Raw genomic sequence first — 23,638 nt, forward strand, 5'->3', positions numbered from 1 at the left:
AGGAGCTGAAGTAGGAGACAGCTGAGCAGGGGTAGGCATGGCTTGACAGTGCTGCATCTGCATGATGAGAAGGTTGAGTGCGTTGGATAGGGTGGCGAGGTTCTGAGTAATTTGTTGTAGGTCTTGTTGGTGGGTCCTGAGGAGAGTCCCCTGCTGCTGGATGGCCGTTCTCAGATGGGCAAGTTCCGCAGGATCCATGTTGGCCAGAACGTACTGTTAGGGTGGGTGGAGTTATGATGAAGTTAGGATCCACAAGCAGAACACAGACAGTAATCCAATAAATAATATGATTTAATTCAGGGAAAAAAGGGTATGGCAAAAAGGTAAACAAACAGGACAAAAAACAAATGGCAAAAATAGTCCAGACAAAATAAGACAAACAACTTGACAAAAACATGACAGGCAAAGACAAAAACATTGGTGAAAAAAACATGAACAAGAAAAGACCCTTAGTGCAAGAAACCATGAATCTGAAATAACCCTTAGTGCAAAAAAACACCATGAACCAGAAGAGTGCTAGTGCAAAAACCATGAACAAGAAAGTCATTAGAGAGAATAACCATGAACAGTAAGAGAGGCACAGAGATGGCTAAAGAAGCAAACGAGACGTTCCGGCAAAGTCTGAGTCTGAAAATGGCTTATTTATATACAGCAGTGAAAACCAGGAAGTGAATATGGGTGAGAGGGAATTCCTGTCCCAGATTGGCGCTGGCATGAGAGATCCATAATCTCTGGAGTGGATGTCCGGGGCGGAGCATGACACATTCCTTTCCCAGTGCTCCTTGTCAATGGAACTTCAGGCCTCCTCTTTCCCTCCCAAGAGCTCTTGAATCACCTTTGTCATCACACTTCTGACTGGAAGGGCTTGGGAGTGGGGAACAACAGTCTGGGACGCTGGGGCCCCTTGCTATTTGAGTTACAAGGAATTCTCTGAAGAGATGCAAAAGGCTTTCGACCAATCGCCCAAGGCCAAGGAGATAGCTAGGCGACTAATGGGGCTCAAGAAAGGCAGGCAGCTGGTTTATGACTATGCCATTGAGTTTCGTACCTTGGCTGTGGACTGGAATCCCAGTGCCCTGTATGACACATTTTTTCATGGACTAAACAGCTCTGTATTGGATGAGATCATCCCTCATTACCTCTCAGAGACTCTGGATGGCCTGTGGACCTAGCTGGCTGGGTGGATACCTGGTTACACCAATGAAGCCTGAGAAGGAATCCCAGCTTTGAACTTAAGCATGGTGCTCCCTCATCTGAGGCCACTGCTTCTGAACCAGAGTCCATGCAGCTAAGCAGAACCCAGATCACCCCTGAGGAGAGAAGGTGCCACCATGAGACTAGATCCTGCTTCTACTGTGGCAAACCCGGACACTTCATCTCTCATTGCCGGTTAAAAAGGCCCACCCACCAGTAGCAACAGGGATATGGGTGGGTGTACTGATGCAGTCTTCCCCTGCCGAGAGGCCGGTGCTGCCCACTAAGATCATCTTTCAGAACAGATGTTACCCGGTAAAGGCGCTCATTGACTCTAGGGCAGATGAAAGCTTCATCAGAACCTCCTTTGCAAAAGAACTGGGGGTCAACCTATGGAAGTTAGACTACCCTCTAACCACCAGGGCACTCAATGGCACCAAAGTCAGTCTTGTCTCCCACATCACAGAGCCACTCACTTTTTACATCTCGGGGAACCACGTGGAGTCTCTTTCTTTCTTCGCCATGAATAACTCTCATGAGTCTATTGTTCTTGGTCTTCCTTGGTTGCACCTGCATAATCCCCACCTGAATTAGAGTAACAGTACAGTTCTCTCTTGGAGCAACCACTATTTGGCCACCTGCCTGTCCTCTGCCAAGATTTCCCTCACCTCCCAAGTCTCCAGTCCTGATGAGTCCATCAACCTTTCCAACATCCCTGTGGAATACCAGGACCTTAGTCAGGTGTTCAGTAAGGCCTGGGCCACCTCTGTCCCTCCTCATTGACCTTACGATTGTGCCATAGATCTGCTTCCTGGTACCACCCCCCCAAGGGGTCACATTTATTCCCTCTCTCCCCCAGAGAGAGAAGCTATGGGCAAGTATATATCAGAGTCTCTTGTGGCTGGCATCATTCGCCCCTCATCATCTCCGGCAGGAGCTAGTTTCTTTTTCATGGTCAAGGACAAGTCTCTTGGTAGAAGAACTGCTCAAGGTAGAAGAATCGCTACCTGCTTCTTCTCATGTCCATGGCCTTTGAGCTGTTGCAGGGGGTCCAATTTTTCTCCAAGCTGGATCTCCGCAATGCCCATCACCTGGCATGCATTAGGGAGGGGGACAAGTGGAAGACAGCTTTCAATATGCCCACTGGGCACTACGAATACTTTGTCTTACCTTTTGGCCTCACTAACGTGCCAGCAGTCTTCCAAGCACTGGTCAACAATGTCTTATGAGATTTCATCAACCAGTTCATCTTTGTAAACCTTGATGACATCTTGAGTTTTCTCCCACACTCGAAACTCACCGGTCCCACGTCAGACAGGTACTACAGTGGCTACTAGAAAATCAACTTTTTGCTAAAGCTGAGAAATGTGAATTCCATAAGCACACAATCTCATTTCTGGGTTTCATCATCTCCCCAGGTAAGGGCCAAGTGGACCCAGACAAGGTCAAGGCAGTCTTGGACTGGCCCACTCCCTCCTCTTGCAAGGGGCTACAACACTTCTTGGGGTTTGCTAATTTTTATTGAAGGTTCATCAGGAATTATAGCTCCATCGCTGCTCCTCTTACAGAACTCACATCCTCCAAGAGGCCTTTTCTCTGGAACAACCATGCTGAGAATGCTTTCACATCCCTCAAAACCAGGTTTTCCACTGCTCCAATCCTTATTGTCCCAGACCCTATAGCTCAGTTCGTGCTTGAGGTGGATGCCTCCGACACTGGAATAGGGACTGTCCTGTCCCAGAGATCATCTAAGGGCAACAAGATGCACCCCATGCATTTTTCTCACACTGCTTGACTCCAGCTGAGTGCAACTATAGCATAGGTGATCGAAAACTGTTGGCCATCAAGTTGGCCCTGGAAGAATGGAGTGGAGACATTGGTTAGAGGGGACTGAAGCCCTTTTTATCATATGGACTGACCATAAGAATCTTAAGGACATCAAGTCTGCCAAGTGACTTAATTCACACCAAGCCAGGTGGTCCTTATTCTTTTCATGTTTTAACTTTGTGCTTTCCTTCAGACTGGGCTCCAAGAATGCCAACCCAGATGCCCTCTCCAGACAGTTTTCACCTGACTCTCAAGAAGACACCATAGAGCCTGTCCTTCCTGCCCACTGCCTTGTGGCCACTGCCTGGTTCGACATCAAGAAGGTTGTCTAGGAGGCTGTGGCCAGCGATGCAGGCCCAGGTAATGGACCACGTAATGTTCTGTTTGTGCCCATTGGTGTACATACTCAGGTGCTTCAGTGGGGGCATAGTTCTCTTCTCTTCATTTGTCACCCTGGGGTGGCCCGAACCCTCTTCATTATCAGGCAATGCTTCTGGTGGCCAATGATGCAGCAGGACATCAAGACTTTTGTGGCAGCCTGTGACATGTGTTCCAGAAGCAAGACTGGTAATCAGCCCATGGCCGGACTATTAAGACCACTACTTGTACCTCATCGTCCCTGTTCCCACACTGCTGTGGATTTCATCGCTGGTCTCCCCAGTTCCAAGGGTAATACCTGTATTCTAACTATTGTTGATCATTTTTCTAAAGTGGCTCATTTTGTCCCTCTCCCCAAGCGCCCACCTGCTAAAGAGACTGCTGAGCTCCTTATTAACCATGTTTTCAGGATTCACGGCCTGCCACTGGACATCGTGTCTGACAGGGGTCCTCAGTTCTCTGCTCACTTTTGGAAAGAGTTCTGTAAATTAATTGGAGCCACCCCTACCCTTTCCTCAGGTTACCACCCTCAGACTAATGGTCAGACCGAGCACACCAACCAGAGCCTAGAGGTTGCCTTATGATGCTTGACCTCAGATGAGGCATCTTCCTGGAGCCAGGCCATGCCTTGGATTAAGTACACACACAATAGCCTCCCATCATCCTCTACTGGATTGACCCTATTCCAGTGTTGTCTCGGGTATCAGCAACCTCTTTTTCCTGAGCAAGAAGAGGAAGTGTCTGTCCCTTCAGCCCAGGCCTTCATCTGACATTGTCACAGGGTGTGGGCACATGTCAGGCATCGTCTACAGCACTCAAGCCAATTATATAAGAGGAAGGTGGACCGACGCCACACACTAGTCCCAGTCTACCATTTCAGACAGAGAGTTATGTTATCCACTGCTAAACTTCCCCTTCAAATCCCTTCCCATAAGCTGGCACCCAAATTTGTTGGTCCTTTTCTCATTTCCAAAGTTATCAACCCCACTATTGTCAGGCTGAAGTTACCTAGGTCCATGCGTCATGTTCACCCTTTCTTCCATATCTTTCATCAGAGACCCCTGGTTTCCAGCTCCTTCTCCCTTCTCTCCAAGCCCCCTCCCCAGGTTCATTTATGGAGGTGAGGCCTACATCATCAAGAAGTTGCTAAAGGCCTGTTGTCAAGGTCGGGGGCTGCAGCACCTGGTTGATTGGAAGGGATATGGCTCAGAGGAGAGGTGTTGGGTCCCAACACCCTTCATCTTGGACCCCTCACTCATCAGGGACTTACACCACAAGAACCCAGAGGCCCCGTCTGGGATGCCCAGAGGCGTCCGTAGGAGGGTGGGTGCTGTCATGAGCCAGCCGGGAACATCTAGGTCCTGAGCTGATCTTTTACTCCATTCCCTGGTTTTCCCCTGAGCCTTCCCCGTGCTTCGGCCAGCACACCTGCCTCTAATCAGCTCATCCATGGCTCGATATTATGCTGCTCAGATATTCATTCGGTGTATGATTGTCTTCGTCTAAGGATATGGTTTTCTAAATAAATATATTACGTTCATTATGTCTTCTTCTTAAATCAAAATAATTAGTTTTCTTTTGTTTCAGACATGTAAAAGCTTTTTACCTTTACCTGACATGTTTCGACGGTGTAACTTCCGTCTTCATCAGAGGGTCACCCCCGGATGCTGGTGTGTGATGTGCCTTTATAATCAGCTGATGTTATGGAGGTGTGACCTCCCTGTCAATATTGACAGGTCGGTCACACCTCCCACTGTCAGTGTTGCCCCCTCAGGACGGCGCTCCAGGTGTGGGAGAGCATGTATGCCCCCTCATCCCTGTTTATTGTTCTTGGGCTACGCTTTCTGATTTCTATTGACTCCTTGATCCAACTGTGGTATCTGTTGTTCTCTTGCTGTATGATCTGAGCATTGTCCCAGTCCATTATATGATTTTCCCTTCTGCAGTGGTCCGTTATTGCTGATTTCAGATTCTCTTGCATAGCTTTTTCTTTTATTGCTCTTGTTTGTCTCTGTTCTGTTTCTTTTTCACATTCCTTTTTATGTTCCTTTTTTCGTGTACTAAAACTCCTTCCTGTCTCCCCAATGTAGGTTTTATTGCATGACAGGCATGGTATTTCATATATGACATTACATTTACTGTGTTGGTCGATTTTGTCCTTAGGGTGAACTAGTAGCTGTCGTAGTTTGGTGTGTGGTTTCACGGGTGTTTGTATGTTGTGTTTTTTCATGGCTCTTTGGATTTGTTCTGTAACTCCTCTGACATACGGTAGAGTCACTACTGCTTTACTTTCCTGTTTTTGGGTTGTCTGTTTTCTTCCTTTTTCCTGCGTCTTTTCTTTTGTTTTCACTTGTTGTGCGCCTTTGTGTATGGCCCATGGTGGATATTGACATGTGATCAGAGCTTGCCGTATGTGTTGTTCTTCTGTTGCGCGTTCTGTGGGGTCGGTTATGATTGATGCACGTTCGTAGAGTGTTCTGACAACTGACAGCTTGTGTGCGATGGGGTGTTCGGATGTCCAGAGCAGATATTGATCAGTGTGTGTCGGTTTTCTGTAGATTGTTATTTTGATGTCTCCGTCGTCTGTATGATGAATTTTTATGTCCAAAAATGCTATTGATTTTTCTGTTTCCTCTTCGTGCGTGAATTTTATGTTGCCGGTGTCGTCTATAGAGTTGAGGTGATCTGTCAATTGTTGGGTGCATCCGACTTTCACTTTCTCCAGGATGTCATCTACATACCTCCTCCATAATGTGGGCCTGCATTCTTCTGGGGCAGATGTAATAGCCTCTCTTTCAAGGTGTTCCATGAAGAAGCCGCACATTATAACGGAGAGTGGGTCCCCCATCGCAAACCCCTCCTTCTGCCTGTATATTGTTCCGCGGAACTGGAAGTATGTGGATGTGGCAATGAAATTGAGCAGTTGACTGATGTCTTCTACTGATAACTGTGTGCGTTTCTTGAGAGTCTTGTCTGTCTTGAGGCGCTGTCGTACGATTCTCAGTGTAGCTTCCACCGGTGTTTTTGTGAATAGGGAGACAACGTCGTGTGATATTAATGTTTCATCCTTTTCCACTTTTATTTTACTGAGTTGTTCTGCTAGTTGTTTTGAATTTTTGCAATGTTGTTCTGTTTGGCCCAGTAGTGGTTTGATTATCTCCGCAAGTGCTTTAGACAGGTTGTAAGTGACTGATCCGATGCTGTCCACAATCGGACGTAACGGTGCTCCTGGTTTATGTATTTTTGGTGTGCCATAGATCCGGGGGGTTATGCTGGCTGTGGGTATTAAATTGTTGTATGTCTGTTTTTCAATTTTGTTGGCTTCCAATAAAGGCTTCAGTAAAGCTTTTAGTTTTTTCTTCTTGTCCTCTGTGGGGTCTTTCTTGAGGATCTCATATGTGATGGTGTCTGACAACATACTGTTCATTTGGTTTCCATATTGTGCTGTATCCATTATGACTATTGTTCTGCCTTTGTCTGCGGGTAAAATCATGATGTTTTTATTCTTGGCCAAACTTCTTATTGCTCTTTCTTCCTGCTTTGATATGTTGCTTGGTGGTAGTTTTGCGGATTTCAGTATTCCTGCTATTTTATTGCGTAATTCTGCTTTATGTCCCTGGTCCTGTATTCTTTCGCATGCCAGCTCCGTTGCTAGGATGAAATCCTCGTGTGGGATCTTGTGTGGTGTAACGGCATAATTAAGTCCTCGCGTCAGGATGCTGCGCTCTGCTTCAGTCAGTTTATGAGTTGATATATTGTGTATCCATTTCTTATTTGTAGTGATGTTGTTCTGCTCCTGTTGTCTTTTCTTGGTGATTAATCTTTCCAGTTTTCCGATGTGCCGAGTCTTCGTTTTTGTGAATTCCTTTTCGTGTATTTCGTGCAGGTGTTCTTGTATCAGTGTGTCCATTTCTTTGGTGAGGGGGAAAAGTTGTTTCCACTGTTTCAATTGTTGTTCTAACTCCACGCTGATGTTTTTTATTTTGTTCGTTGTGCATCGTATCCTTTATTTGATTAGTATCTTTTTCGCTCTGTCCACGGCCTTCTTTGCGTTTTTGGTTGGAATAGGAGTCTTGATATTTAAACTTGCCGGCGTAATTCCTTCATCTCGGCATCGCAGGTTGAATTTTAAATTATTTCTTTGGCGTGCCCGTTTCTTCGTCAGTTGTTCTAGGCGCCGAAACTCTTTTATGCACTCTTTTCCACAACTTTCGTTTAATAAATATATTACGTTCATTATGTCTTCTTCTTAAATCAAAATAATTAGTTTTCTTTTGTTTCAGACATGTAAAAGCTTTTTACCTTTACCTGACATGTTTCAACGGTGTAACTTCCGTCTTCATCAGAGGGTGACCCTCTGATGAAGACGGAAGTTACACCGTCGAAACATGTCAGGTAAAGGTAAAAAGCTTTTACATGTCTGAAACAAAAGAAAACTAATTATTTTGATATGGTTTTCTGCCTTTTTTCCCCCCGTTTTTGTATCTAATTATTTTTGTTACTTTGCTGCGCGCTGTGGAGGGACTTTGCTCTTTCAGTGGATAACTTTACATCATGCTTTGGGACTGTGAGTGCGTTTCTTCTGACACAGAAGCACTTTGAACTTTTGGACTTTGTTTTTGTACTAAGAGCTCTTTTCCCGCTTTGGGACTGTTTCTGGACTCTGTCATGTTTTTCCTTTTTTCTTCCATGATCATCTTACAGCTGATCACATATCTCCAGTTACCCTTTCCTGTATTTCTCCTGTCAGCTGCTCCTCCCCTCCAGCCTTCCATGAATAGGATAAAAGACCTGCCCTCTTCTCTTAAAGTGCACATGAGTCTGCTTTTGGGTCTTTTCTACTCCTATTGCCTTTAGGCCATGACAGCCCATCTGGCACAAACAGCCATGCCACAATTTAACTCCCTTAGATTATATTTTTCACCATTCTGATGTTTGATGTGAACAATAACTGAAGCTCTTGATTTCTATTTGCACGATTCTATGTATTCTGCTAAGCCACATGATTGGCTGATTCGATGACTGCATAAATGAGCAGTTGTAAAGGTGTTCCAATTAAAGTGGAAAATCAGTGTAATCCTTTAAGTAATCAGTTGTGTAATGTTAAATAATAATTATTTGACACAAGTGATTTACTGGGAAATATGCCACTCATATTTTTCATACGAACTACATCCAGGACATGGAGAATCAAAACTGTGACACATTTCTATATGTGTCACTTGTGAGGAAATTGATGAATTGTTTTGATAAATTTGGGTATTTTTTTGTTTGTGAATGTGTCTATATAATAATAATAAAAAAAATCACACGTTGGCTTGAAGATATTAAGTTTTTCTTCTTGGGTTGAAAAACTCATGTAATATCCTCTCTCTCCCCAACCCCAAAAACATTGGGATGCTGTGTAAACTGTAAATAAAAACAGAATGTGATAATTTGCAAATCATGGAAGCCCTATATTTAATTGAAAATAGTACAAAGACAACATATCAAATGTTGAAACAGAAATTTCATTGTTTTTTGAAAAATATACTGTATGCTCATTGTGAATTTGATGTCAGGAACACATTTCAGAAAACTTGGGACAGGGGCATGTTTACCACTGTATTGCATCACCTCCACGTTTAACTCTGTAAACATTTGGGAACTGAGGAGACCAATTGCTATAGTTCTGAAAGAGAAATGTTGTCCCGTTCTTCCCTGACATACAGTTTCAGTTGTTCAACAGTTTGGGGTCTCCTTTGTCATATTTTGCACTTCACAATGCGTCAAATGTTTTAAATGGGAGACAGGTCTGGACTACAGGCAAGCCAGTTCAGCACCCGGACTCTTTGACTACGGAGCCATGCAGTTTTAATATGTGCAGAAAGCAGTTTGGTATTGTCTTGCTGAAAGAAGGAAGGCCTTCCATGAAAAAGATTTTGTCTGGATGGTAGCATATTGTTCTGAAATGTGTATATATCATTCAGCATTAATAATGACTTCCCAGATGTACAAGCTACCCATGTCATGTGCACTAATGCACCCTCATACCATCATAGATACTGGCTTTTGAACTGTGCACTGATAACAAGCTGGATGGTCCCTCTCCTCTTTAGCCTGGAGGATGTGGTGTCCATCCATCCATTATCTGTAGCCGCTTATCCTGTACAGGGTTGCAGGCAAGCTGGAGCCTATCCCAACTGACTATGGGCGAGAGGTGGGGTACACCCTGGACAAGTTGCCAGGTCATCGCAGAGCTGACACAGAGAGACAAACAACCATTCACACCCACATTCATATCTATGATCCATTTAGAGCCACCAGTTAGCCTAACCTGCATGTCTTTGGACTGTGGGGAAAGCCGGACCACCCAGAGGAAACCCACGCAGACACGGGGAGAAACATGCAAACTCCACACAAAAAGGCCCTCATTGGCTGCTGGGCTCGAACCCAGGACCTTCTTGCTGTGAGGCGACAGTGCTAACCACTATGTGGTGTCCATGATTTCTAAAAAGCGTTTCTACTTTTGGTTCATCAGACCTTGGGACAATTTTCCACTTTGCCTCAGTCCATTGTGAAAGAGCTCGGGCCCAGAGCAGGTAGCAATGTTTCTGGAAATTGTTTATATATGGTTTTAACTTGCATTTGTGGCTGCAGTAATGACCTGTTTTCACAGATGATGGTTTTCTGAAGTGTTCCTGAGCCCATGCAGCCATTTCCACTCCAGACACATGTCTGCATTTAATGCAGTATTGCCTGAGGGCCTGAAGATCACAGGTTTTCAGCCTTGTCTCTTGCATACAGAGATTTCTCCAGATTCTCTGAACCTTTTAATGATATTATGTACCACAGATGATATGATCCCCCAAATTCTTTGCAGTTTTACATTGAGGAATGCTATTCTGTTATTCTTAAATTGTTGTACTGTTTTCCCACGCAGTCTTTCACAGAGTGGTGAACCCCTCCCCATCTTTACTTCTGAGAGATTGGGCCTCTCTGAGATGCTCTTTCTATACCAAATCATGGTACTGACCTGTTGTCAATTAACCAAATTATTATTATTATTATTATTTGATTTTTTTTTTAAGCATTACCCAACTTAGCGCTGTCACCTCACAGCAAGAAGGTCTGGGTTCGAGCCACGTGGCCGACAAGGGCCTTTCTGTGCAGAGTTTGCATGTTCTCTCCGTGTACGCGTGGGTTTCCTCCTGGTGCTCCGGTTTCCCCCACAGTCCAAAAACATGCAGGTTAGGTTAACTGGTGACTCTAAATTGACCGTAGGTGTGAATGTGAGTGTGAATGGTTGTCTGTGTCTATGTGTCAGCCCTGTGATGACCTGGTGACTTGTCCAGGGTGTACCCCGCCTTTTGCCCGTAGTCAGCTGGGATAGGCTCCAGCTTGCCTGCGACCCTGTAGAACAGGATAAAGCGGCTAGAGATAATGAGATGAGCATTACCCAACTTTTTCAGTCTTTTGTTGACCCTGTCCCAACTTTTCTGAAACGTGTTGCTGACATCAAATTCAAAATAAGCATGTATTTTTGATATGAGCATTAAGGAGCATATATTTTATATGTTTTCGTTCTACTATTTTCAATGAAATTTCGGGTTTCCATGATTTGCAAATTATCACACGCTGTTTATATTTACAGTTTACACAGCATCCCAACTTTTTTGGAATTGGGGTTGTGTGTATACCTATATATCTATATATACTTGTCGAATGTTATCCAAGGTTATCCAAGTTGATTTCACATTAATGAACTCAGAAGATTCTCCATTTACCATAACCATTACAGAAAGTGAGAGCGCATGAGTTGGGGGTGGGGCATAACTTCAGGAAAGTCTCATCTCATTATCTCTAGCCGCTTTATCCTGTTCTACAGGGTCGCAGGCAAGCTGGAGCCTATCCCAGCTGACTACGGGCGAAAGGCGGGGTACACCCTGGACAAGTCGCCAGGTCATCACAGGGCTGACACATAGACACAGACAACCATTCACACTCACATTCACACCTACGGTCAATTTAGAGTCACCAGTTAACCTAACCTGCATGTCTTTGGACTGCGGGGGAAACCGGAGCACCCGGAGAAAACCCACGCGGACACGGGGAGAACATGCAAACTCCACACAGAAAGGCCTTCGCCGGCCACGGGGCTTGAACCCGGACCTTCTTGCTGTGAGGCGACAGCACTAACCACTACACCACCGTGCCGCCCCTTCAGGAAAGTGTCTGTTAATATTGGAGAGTTCAAAACACGTGCAGATCATTGCATGTTGATTTGCTCACTGTTTTATTGGAGAGAGAAAGACTGCTCTGCTAGTATAACAGAATCAACAATAAACATCACTTGATATCATGGCAATGTAATATGTAGTGATGATAATATTGTTATATCACATAAGCTTATTATAGTGTAAAAATAACTCTTAAAACCTTTACAGTGTAACAGTATTATACTGCAGGATATCCGTCAACTGGCAGGTCACTCCAAAACAACATCTGTTTAATTTTCCAATTAACCTAATTTCACAAGCCATGTCATATTATTACCATTATTGACTCCTATCTACTAGTCAAGTCAAGTTTGTTTGTATAGCGCTTTTAACAATAGATATTGTCCCAAAGCAGCTTTACAGAATCTGAATGACCCAAGACATGAGCCAATTTGATCCCTAATCTATCCCCAGTGAGCAAGCCTGTGGCAATGGTGGCAAGGAAAAACTCTCTGAGATGACATGAGGAAGAAACCTCGAGAGGAACCAGACTCAAAAGGGAACCCATCCACATTTGGGCAACAACAGACCACATGACTATAACATTAACAGTTTTAACACAAACTCAGTTTCATTGATGTTATAACTCTTCATTAATGGAAACTTGAGTGCAAAACTGTTCATGACAAGTGCAGTCCTAAAGTTAGCAAGTCAACTGTAGTCCTCAGCCATAAAAGCATTACTGTAAGTGTCCAGAGCGTCTTCCAAGTGTGACTTTCAACTGTCCGTATGGGGCTGTCCTCCACAGGAGCGATGTGATGAGACTCCAACGAGACATAGGGCATCAGGATCAGGCAGGTCCGAGGAGCAGAAGAGGTCAGCATCTCAATCTCAGGATTGACATGTAACTCAGGAGGACAGATTTTTTTTTGGGGGGGGGGGAACACAGGTTGTTAGGTATGCCCAATGTCACCTGAATAAGTAGGAACAGTATACATTTTGCACTGAGTACAAGCAGGGACTTCGGCAAAACTAACTATAACAGCATAACTAAAAGGGGAGAGCCAGAAGGTAACACAGGCATGAAGGCACTCTGGGACATAAAGCAGCCAGCCACTACACCATCAACAAACTCGAGTGAGCAAGCGAGTGGGGGACTGACAGCATCCATACATCCCAGTTTACCAAAACACTCTATGTCTGAGGACCCTCCAGATCTACACCTTTACCTCATAAACACCATTAACAAAAGGCTTGACTAAACAGATATGTTTTCAACCTAGACTTAAATGCTGAGACTGTGTCTGATTCCCGAACACTACTTGGAAGGCTGTTCCATAACTGTGGGGCTTTCTAAGAAAAGGTTCTGCCCCCTGATGTAGCCTTCACTATACGAGGTATCAGCAGATAGCCTGCACCTTTTGATCTAAGTAGGCATGGCAGGTCATAAAGGACCAGGAGTTCACTCAGAAACTCACTGTGGTGCGAGACCATTCAGTGCTTTAAAGGTCAATAGTAGTATTTTATAATCAATACAAAATTTGATTGGGAGCCAATGCAGTGTGGATAAGACAGGGGTGATGTGGGCATACAGTATTTTCTAGTTCTAGTAAGGACTCTTGCTGCTGCATTTTGAACTAACTGGAGCTTGTTTATGCACTTATTGGAACATCCAACCTGGATGTAATGAAAGCATGAACTAGTTTTTCTGCATCGTGTAGTGACATTAAATTTCTTATCTTAGCAAGATGAAAGAAAGCTATCCGGGTAATGTTAACAATGTGAGTTTTGAATGAAAGACTGGGGTCAATAATCACTCCGAGGTCTTTTATTGCTGCACGTGAAGAAACAGAAAGGCCATCCAGAGTTACTGTGTAATCAGAAAACTTACTTCTAGCTGCATGTGGTCCTAGTACAAGTACTTCAGTCTTGTCAGAGTTAAGCAGAAGGAAGTTAATAAGCATCCAGTGTCTAATGTCCTTTCCACATTCCTCAATTTTATTAAGCTGGTGTCTCTCATCTGGTTTTGCAGAAACATACAACTGTGTCTCATCAGCATAACAGTGGAAACTAATACAATGTTTATGAATAATATCACCCAGAGGTAACATATATAAAGAAAAAAGCAGTGGACCCAAGACAGAACATTGTGGAACACCAAACTTTACCTCAGTATGTCTAGAAAAATCACCATTTACATCAGCATACTGATAGAGATCAGTTAAATAAGAGCTGAGCCAGGAGAGGGCCGTTCCCTTAACTCCCAAAACATTTTCTAGTCTATCCAAAAGAATGGAATGATCAATGGTATCAAATGCTGCACTAAGGTCAAGCAACACAAGCAGTGAGACACAGCCCTGATCAGACGCCAACAGTAGGTTGTTTACTACTTTAACCAGAGCTGTCTCTGTGCTATGATGAGGTCTAAATCCTGACTGATACTGTACATTTCATGGATGTGATTCCTATGTAAATATAAGCATAACTGCTGCGCCACAGTTTTTTCTAGGATCTTGGAGATAAAGGGGAGGTTTGATATTGGCCGATAATTGGACAGCTGACAGGGATCAAGGTCACGTTTTTTAATCAGGGGTTTGATAACTGCTAGTTTAAAGGATTTGGATACATAGCCAATCCTAAGAGAAGAATTTATTATTTTTAGAAACGGTTCAATTACTTCAGGTATTATCTGTTTGAATAGACATGTAAGTAAGGGATCTAGTATACAAGTTGAGGCTTTTGATGCGGAGATTAATGAAAGTAATTCAATTTCTCTAAGGGGAGTAAAACATTCTAATTGCTGATCTGATACAGTTATATTGTTAACTCCAGGGTCACTTACATTGTCTGACCTTAAATTAGTAGTTTGAATTTTTTGTCAGATATTTTCAATTTTGTCATTAAAAAAATTCATGAAGTCGTTGCTACTACATACTGCAGGTGTGCATGTGTTAATAGTGGTCTTTTTCCTGGTTAATTTTGCTACAGTGTTAAATAGGAATCTAGGATTATTTTTGTTATCTTCTATTAGGGAGGAGATATATGTTGATCTAGCAGCACTAAGCACTTTTCTATACTTCAGGAAGCTCTCCTTCCACATTAATTTGGACGCTACCAATTCTGTTTGACGCCATTTACATTCCAATTTGAATGGTCTGTTTTAAAGTGCGAGTGTCATCATTATACCAAGGTGCTAATTTTTTCTCTCTGATAATTTTCCTTTTAAGAGCAGCTACATTATCTAAAGTATAGCGGAACATTGACTCTAAGCATTCAGTTGCCTGATCAAGTTCTGCAGGGGCTGACAGTGACCCAATCAAAGTTTATAACTCTGGGAGATCATTTATAAAGCTCTGTGCAGTAGTTGACGTGAATGTACATTTAATACAGTAGCGTGGTGAGATGCATATATTATTACTCAGACATATTTTGAATGAGATGAGATAATGATCTGTGATAACTTCAGACTGTGGAAGTGTGACTATATTTTCTATGTTTAACCCGAATGTTAGTATTAGATAGAACAGGGGTATTCAATTAAAAGTCACTGAGGTCCAGTTATTAAATTTTGTCCAAGTAGAAGGTCCGAACCGAAGTCCAGCTTGTGTCTTATAGCCTTCCCCTATGTCCACATTTTCATATGGTTTCAACAATATTTATTGTTCATTTCCAGTGCAGGAAATGAACTGAGTGCACAACTATCTCTTTTACCATAAATAAAAGTAGTCCCAGGAAAATAAATTCAAGGCCTTTATTTCAGATTAAAGAAAACAGAAACCTCAGAATAAAGTAAATAAAAAAGTGCAAACAGAGTGGAATAACTCCTTTTTCTCTTAAGGCCCGGTCCCACTGCACTTACGGATGCAAAGAGGATGTAAAACGTAAAAAAATCTTTGCCATCCGTTGGAAAACGCTATGCATCCGTTGTGTACTCATTGCATACGTGCTTCATACGCTCTATCCATCGAGCATCCGTCCACTGTGATTTTATCCGCGCAAAAAGTTTTGAGCTGCACAAAACTTTTAGAACAGATGAACTTTCCGCCGTGTACGATGTAAATCCGCGACATATACGAGCAACAAACGTTATATGTCCGTTATCATCCGTTAAACGTCTGCTGTATCCTCTCTGCATCCTCTGGGCATCCTCGCAACTCACATCCGCTGCAGCTGAAAACGGAAAGAGGGAGGAAAGATAAGGTACATGAAACGTCTATTCATCGTTAGTAGCACAGAAATAGAAAGGATGTAAGCGTATGCATCTCGTATATAAAGTATTCAAAACGGACAAAGCGTTTATATCTGGGATGTATCTCGTATATTTAGGATGTCTGGAGTATGTCTAGAGTATGTAGAAGGACACCTAGCGGACAATCGATATTTTGTATAAAAAGGGGGAGAAAATCATCTAGTAGTAGAGATGTATCGATGTAGCCGCCAGCACGTCTTTCCGCTTTATGCTGACGGCGTGCGTGCTGCATCCCTTTATTTCCGCGGAGCAGACGCAATTCATACCCCCCGCATGCGCAGTGAACGGTCTGCATCCGATATACATCCGCGCAACATCCCCTTTGTTTCCGTTAGGCGTACGTGATGCATTCCCTTCATCTGCTATGCATCCGCTCTTTCTGCTATGCGTCCGCTTCTCAGTTATCACCGGTAACCCCTTCGGAGCTGTCATCCACTTCCATCCGCTTTCATTTGCTAGGCTTCCTATGAACATGCGTTTAACATCCCCGCTATATACTACCCACGTCCGTTCTTTTCCGTTCTGTTTTCGCAAATTTTCGCCAATTTTGTCCATTTCTGGAGCGGATGAAAACGGATAGAGCCACCCCTGAAATTTTGCTCGTCCGCTGTGTCCTTTTTGCATACGTTTTGTGTCCATCGGCCACTGGGACCGGGCCTTTAAATTAAAGAGGTCCCAACCTGAAGAATTGAAGGCCTACACTTCAAGTAAAAAAGTCAACTCAGAAAACATTAACTAAAAAGTGCAAACAGAGCATTGACTTAACATTTTCTCTTCTTTGTTCTTAAAATAAGGAGGTCCCAGCCTAAAAAAATGAGGGCCTACTTTTCAAGAAAAAAAAGTCCACATCTTCAGAAAACAAGTGGCTTTTTGGGGGGGAAATGCAAACAGAACATTTTTCTTTGAACTTTTCGCTTTTAATTCTTCTTTTACTCTTCTTAATGAGAAAAACGGGCATGTGGCTGACCTGCCAGTAATTTAAATCTTGGTTGGAGTGCCATTCTCATGCAGATATGTAGGTGTTCATTGTTGAGCCTAGAACGGTACTTGGTTTTGACAATGTTCATAGTGGAAAAAGCTGACTCACAGGTGTAAGTTGATCCAAACATAGTCAAGGTGTGCAGTGCTACTTTGATTAGACCAGGGAACACACTCCAATGTGTTTATGTTGCCCCAAAATCCACGCTACTTTTAAGGAACATTCGTTTGCACGTTGCTGGGCTGTAAGTGTATGTGTGATGAGTCGGGTAGACCTGTCATACTGTGCTTGCAGTTTGGTTATTTTGCGTGCCCTCAGCTCGGACTTCAGGGGATAACTTTGCTCAAAAGAGCTGTGTTTTGTTTCGTAGTGGCGCTTCACGTTGCCGCTTTTATTTAATGCCACGTTTTCGGAGCATATGAGGCACACTGGTTTTGAACTGCTCGCCGGAAGAATGAACATATATTTCTCCTTCCATTCATCTTTAAAACAACGATTTTCCTTGTCTACTTTCCGCCGCCTTTTGGAGCAAGCCATGTTGTCTCGGTCGGTTGTCTCTTAACTCTCTTCCTGTCTGCTTGTTGCTCTGCTGTGGTGTGCTGCGTAAACTAACAATTTTATTGGCTCAACTGAGTGAAGCTATTGTCGTATTAACTGGAGTAGCAGCGCCCTCTGTCAATAGCCACGACCGTCCATGAAAATTACTTAATCTCGTGAATTTACCATTGGTCACGGGTCTGGACAGAACCATCACTGGGTCCGGATCCGGACCGAGGTCCGCCATTTGGTGATGCCTGAGATAGAGGGTGTGACCACCATTATGGGTTGGTCCTATGATATTCTGATTAACCCCTACTGAATCTAAAATGGGCATAAACGCTGTTTCCAAAGGTTTTTCTGGGTTATTGAAGTGAATATTAAAATCTCTGACAACTAAAGCTTTGTCTAAGGAAATAACCAGGTCTGAGATAAAATCTGCAAATTCAGAAAGAAACTCAGAATATGGCCCTGGGGCCCTGTAAATAATAAGTAATAGAATTAACTGGGTAGGCTTATTTTTCGAGGCTACATACTTTATATTAATATGAAGAACTTCAAATGTATTAAATTTATAACCTGGTTTGTGTGTTACACCTAGATAATTATTATAAATAACTGCGACACCTCCTCCTCTGCCAGTTAGACGAGGCTGGTGTATATAACTGTATCCAGGAGGACTAGCTTCATTGAATGCTATATATTCATTTGGCTTTATCCATGTTTCAGTTAAACAAAGTACATTAAACTCTTGATCAGTAATCAGTTCATTAACCATTCACACTTTAGATGTAAGAGATCTAATATTTAATAGCCCCACCTTTAGATCAAAGGTTCTGGCAGCAGCTGTACAGTTAGTATGACCTAATTTTATATTGATTAGGTTACTGGAAGAAACACTCTGAAAATTTCTACTTTTTTGTTGAGCTCGGGGAACAGACACAGTCTCGATGTAATGGACCCTGAGTGACGACTCTGTGCAGCTAGCAGACAGTCAGTTTAGCCTGTTCGTCTGTTCCCTGGCCTTGGCTCTGGATTGTCAGAAATTAACTAGACCTATTCTGAGACTATGACCTATGCTGCAAGAAATGAGAGCAGCACCTTCCCGAGTGGGATGGATACCATCCCGCCCTAACAGGCCAGCAGTGCCCTCAAAATTAGCCCAATTATCTATAAAGCCCACACTGTTTTCAGAGCACCACGTGGACAACCAGCAGTTCAACGACCATAACCTGCTATAAGCTACATCGCCACACAGCATTGGGATGGGGCCAGAGCATACTACAGCATTGGACATCGCCTTCGCTAATTTAAACACCTCTACAGTACAAAGTACCATAGATGATATGATCCCCCAAATTCTTTGCAGTTTTACATTGAGGAATGTTATTCTGTTATTCTTAAATTGTTGTACTGTTTTCCCACGCAGTCTTTCACAGAGTGGTGAACCCCTCCCCATCTTTACTTCTGAGAGACTGGGCCTCTCTGAGATGCTCTTTCTATACCAAATCATGGTACTGACCTGTTGTCAATTAACCAAATTATTATTATTATTATTATTATTATTATTTGATTTTTTTTTAGCATTACCCAACTTAGCGCTGTCGCCTCACAGCAAGAAGGTCCGGGTTCGAGCCACGTGGCCGACAAGGGCCTTTCTGTGCAGAGTTTGCATGTTCTCCCCGTGTACGCGTGGGTTTCCTCCGGGTGCTCCCGTTTCCCCCAAAGACATGCAGGTTAGGTTAACTGGTGACTCTAAATTGACCGTAGGTGTGAGTGTGAATGGTTGTCTGTGTCTATGTGTCAGCACTGTGATGACCTGGCGACTTGTCCAGGGTGTACCCCGCCTTTCGCCCGTAGTCATCTGGGATAGGCTCCAGCTTGCCTGCGACCCTGTAGAACAGGATAAAGTGGCTAGAGATAATGAGATGATATTATAGTTCTCTGTATTTTTACATGAGCTTACAGAAGGAAAACACATTTGATGCAATCCAATAATACCTTCATTCACTGTGACTATTTTAAGAAATTATAAATATTCTTCTAAAATATCACTTGTGTTATTTTCTGTGGGTCTCTGTATGTATACACTATTCAGGCATGAGATTTTTCAGCTAAAAATCTGATTTAAGCAGACTTCCCTTTCATTATTATATTAAAATTCAAGACGAGTATTACAGTGGGGCAAAAAAATATTTAGTCAGCCACCAATTGTGCAAGTTCTCCCACTTAAAAAGATGAGAGAGGCCTGTAATTTTCATCATAGGTACACTTCAACTATGAGAGACAGAATGGGGGGAAAGAATCCAGGAAATCACATTGTAGGATTTTTAATGAATTAATTGGTAAATTCCTCAGTAAAATAAGTATTTGGTCACCTACAAACAAGCAAGATTTCTGGCTCTCACAGACCTGTAACTTCTTCTTTAAGAGGCCCCTCTGTCCTCCACTCGTTACCTGTATTAATGGCACCTGTTTGAACTCGATATCAGTATAAAAGACACCTGTCCACAACCTCAAACAGTCACACTCCAAACTCCACTATGGCCAAGACCAAAGAGCTGTCAAAGGACACCAGAAACAAAATTGTAGACCTGCACCAGGCTGGGAAGACTGAATCTGCAATAGGTAAACAGTTTGGTGTGAAGAAATCAACTGTGGGAGCAATTATTAGAAAATGGAAGACATACAAGACCACTGATAATCTCCCTCGAGCTGGGGCTCCATGCAAGATCTCACCCCGTGGGGTCAAAATGATCACAAGAACGGTGAGCAAAAATCCCAGAACCACACGGGGGGACCTAGTGAATGACCTGCAGAGAGCTGGGAACAAAGTAACAAAGGCTACCATCAGTAACACACTACGCCGCCAGGGACTCAAATCCTGCAGTGCCAGACGTGTCCCCCTGCTTAAGCCAGTACATGTCCAGGCCCGTCTGAAGTTTGCTAGAGAGCATTTGGATGATCCAGAAGAGGATTGGGAGAATGTCATATGGTCAGATGAAACCAAAATAGAACTTTTTGGTAAAAACTCAACTTATCGTGTTTGGAGGAGAAAGAATGCTGAGTTGCATCCAAAGAACACCATACCTACTGTGAAGCAAGGGGATGGAAACATCATGCTTTGGGGCTGTTTTTCTGCAAAGGGACCAGGACGACTGATCCATGTAAAGGAAAGAATGAATGGGGCCATGTATCGTGAGATTTTGAGTGAAAACCTCCTTCCATCAGCAAGGGCATTGAAGATGAAACGTGGCTGGGTCTTTCAGCATGACAATGATCCCAAACACACTGACCAGGCAACGAAGGAGTGACTTCGTAAGAAGCATTTCAAGGTCCTGGAGTGGCCTAGCCAGTCTCCAGATCTCAACCCCATAGAAAATCTTTGGAGGGAGTTGAAAGTCCGTGTTGCCCAGCAACAGCCCCAAAACATCACTGCTCTAGAGGAGATCTGCATGGAGGAATGGGCCAAAATACCAGCAACAGTGTGTGAAGACCTTGTGAAGACTTACAGAAAACGTTTGACCTCTGTCATTGCCAACAAAGGGTATATAACAAAGTATTGAGATGAACTTTTGTTATTGACCAAATACTTATTTTCCACCATAATTTGCAAATAAATTCTTTAAAAATCAGACAATGTGATTTTCTGGATTTTTTTTCTCATTTTGTCTCTCGTAGTTGAAGTGTACCTATGATGAAAATTACAGGCCTTTCTCATCTTTTTAAGTGGAGGAACTTGCACAATTGGTGACTGACTAAATACTTTTTTGCCCCACTGTATTTCAGATTTTTCACTCTGAGCTCTCTCATGCCTGATACATGAATCCCATAACCTATAGTAATTGATAGAACAATATCAACAATTCAAAAACTCTTTAATTGCATAAATTTAAAATGGTTTGTAATTAATTGGGATCCACTGTTTTTATCGTTTCAACCGCGCATCATACCCTCGTCCAATTGAAAATGTCGTTCACGCACTTTTCTCCCCATGAGAATTTTGAAAAGTTGGCAAGTATGGAACCTGCATCAGCCATTACGCACTAATTACCCAGTCTCTAGCAGTTGTGCTTTGTTCACATCTGAGGCCACAAACACTATTGAATTATTGATCCAGTTATTTCTCAACAAGCATACACTCTCACTTCAGTATCCCCTAATTCTTATGAAGAATTTTCTCAGGGCCCGTTTACACGAGGACGCTGTTGGGTAAAAACGACTAAATATTTTATCAGAAGTGCCTTTCGTTTACACGGGGACGGCGTTTCCGAGGCTGAAAAACGGATAAAATTGAAAACGCCTTCCAGAGTGGATAAGTTAAAAACGGCCCCCACTGCATATCCGTCTAAACTACCCAATACGCGAAACTCTGCTCGGATCTGCTCACGTCGGGTACGCGTTTATGTCATACATATGTCATATACTGCACATGCCAGCCTGGGAAGTAAGAAAGTAAGTAAAAAAGTAAGAGCATGTCTGATTACATCGATCCAACGGACCTTCAAGCTGCTCTGTGTTTTAATGCAGTAGATGTGTTTTCCTGCTCACTCGCCCAGCTGGAGCTCCTCAGTTTGGTGTCGCCAAGTTACACGCACGCGCGCACACGCGCCGCCTATTCAAGCCGCTCGTGAAATCATAAACCCGAGACTGAAAACAAAACTAGCAGCCGAACGGGTTTATTTTGCTGAGATGGACACTGCCTTTTCTCTTCTTCACCGAAACAAGAGTGAGTGTTACTTAATAAAGGCAGATTAAAAGAGTTTCGGTTTGCTCCTGCTCCTCCCTCGAGCACTACAGTACCTCAGCCGGACCGGTGTTCTGTAAAGTTATCCTAGCAAGTTCTCATACAGACCGTTTTATTATTCAAAACAAGTCATTACAAATTATTTGACTCGGCCAAAGACTCGACCAATACGCACAAAACATAAAAATCGGCAAATGCGTGAAATTCTCACCGATTTTCTATCAGCCCAGCTGATCGGTGGGACAAAACTACTGTTGAATTTTCCTACCCTCCTGGATTTCGCGCATGCGTAGTAGGCTTGGTAGGATAACTTGACAGAACAGCGGCGCAGATGTGCAGATCAGACAAGACGGAAGATGTTGCGCATGCGTGCAGACATAGCGGAGACATTTATGCGTCACCGTATAGACGCAGATTTCCTCCTTGAAAACAGTCGTGTAGACGCGGAAAAAAGTGAGAACGAAAACGGACTTTTGCGTTTTTGTTTTATACCGTCCCCGTGTAAAGTGGGCCTCAGTCATTTTTTATCTCACTATGGCTTTGTCCAACATGAATGCCCAGATAAGCACACTAAAAAGTAGAGGGTATAGTAAAACAGATACAAATGAGTCATTAGGTGTGTAGAAAAAAACCCCAAAAAACTAAAACCCAAAGGCAGAAACATGCATTTTAGCTTAGATCTGCATACAGAGAAGTATGAAGATAGTGATTTAGTGTCTTCTACAGTTTTTTGGACATCAACATGAAGGATGCTTTGTGTATTTTGTATTTTTCTTATATATTATATCAACATGACTATTTCAGGGCATCACTGATAAAGCCAGTCACATAATCTCTATGTATGACTGGGCTCCTGATGTTTGCTGGTCCATGCTGTATGGGTTTTATTGATCCAATCATGAGCCTGTGCAGGTACTGTTATTGTGCTGTTTTGGGAAGACTGGTTTCCTAATAGCCCTTATAAAGCATCACTATTGATCTACTTTTTATATTGGTGTTACACCTGAGATGGACTAATTATACCTTTGAACTTAATTTTATGTTTTGTAAAGTGCACAATTTGTTTATTTTGGAAAAACAAAACAAACAAAAAAAACAGCAAAAAAACAAAACTATCGTCTATATCTTTGGTAAGTGTGCATCCAATTTTGCAAGGATTAATTGGGACATATCTTTTTACAGTGATTTAATAGTGATATTCTTTTTGTCCACCTTAATACCTACAGGTGTATGTATACATACAGCTTACAGTTTCCCTTTCCATTGTAGATTTCACAGACATTTTTATGTATTTCCTCTTTCTCTTTGTCTTCTTTAGTTGGAGGACAGTCAGGGGCCTGTACTGATGACCACAGTGGCTATGCCTGTATTCAGCACAAAGAATGAGACAGTGAGTACTGCATAAATAATGCAAGCATCATTTTGGGTACAGACTTGACCTGTCATGATTGCTTTGTTTAGAATTTAGTTGAAATCGCCTTAGTTAAATATACAATATATATATATATATATATATATATATATATATA

General features: G+C 42.8%; 1 protein-coding gene across 1 annotated transcript in view; it reads left to right on the forward strand.

The window, feature by feature from the left end:
* The window catches only part of cacna2d3a (calcium channel, voltage-dependent, alpha 2/delta subunit 3a), a 1,043,750-nt gene that overhangs the window by 880,005 nt on the left and 140,107 nt on the right, over positions 1-23,638 (forward strand). Inside the window, exon 15 of the mRNA XM_060931674.1 lies at positions 23,428-23,499. Within this exon, the coding sequence (XP_060787657.1) occupies positions 23,428-23,499 (72 nt within the window). The remainder of the gene's footprint in view (positions 1-23,427; positions 23,500-23,638) is intronic.

Source organism: Neoarius graeffei, chromosome 10 (assembly GCF_027579695.1).
Source record: "Neoarius graeffei isolate fNeoGra1 chromosome 10, fNeoGra1.pri, whole genome shotgun sequence".
Taxonomy (NCBI): domain Eukaryota; kingdom Metazoa; phylum Chordata; class Actinopteri; order Siluriformes; family Ariidae; genus Neoarius; species Neoarius graeffei.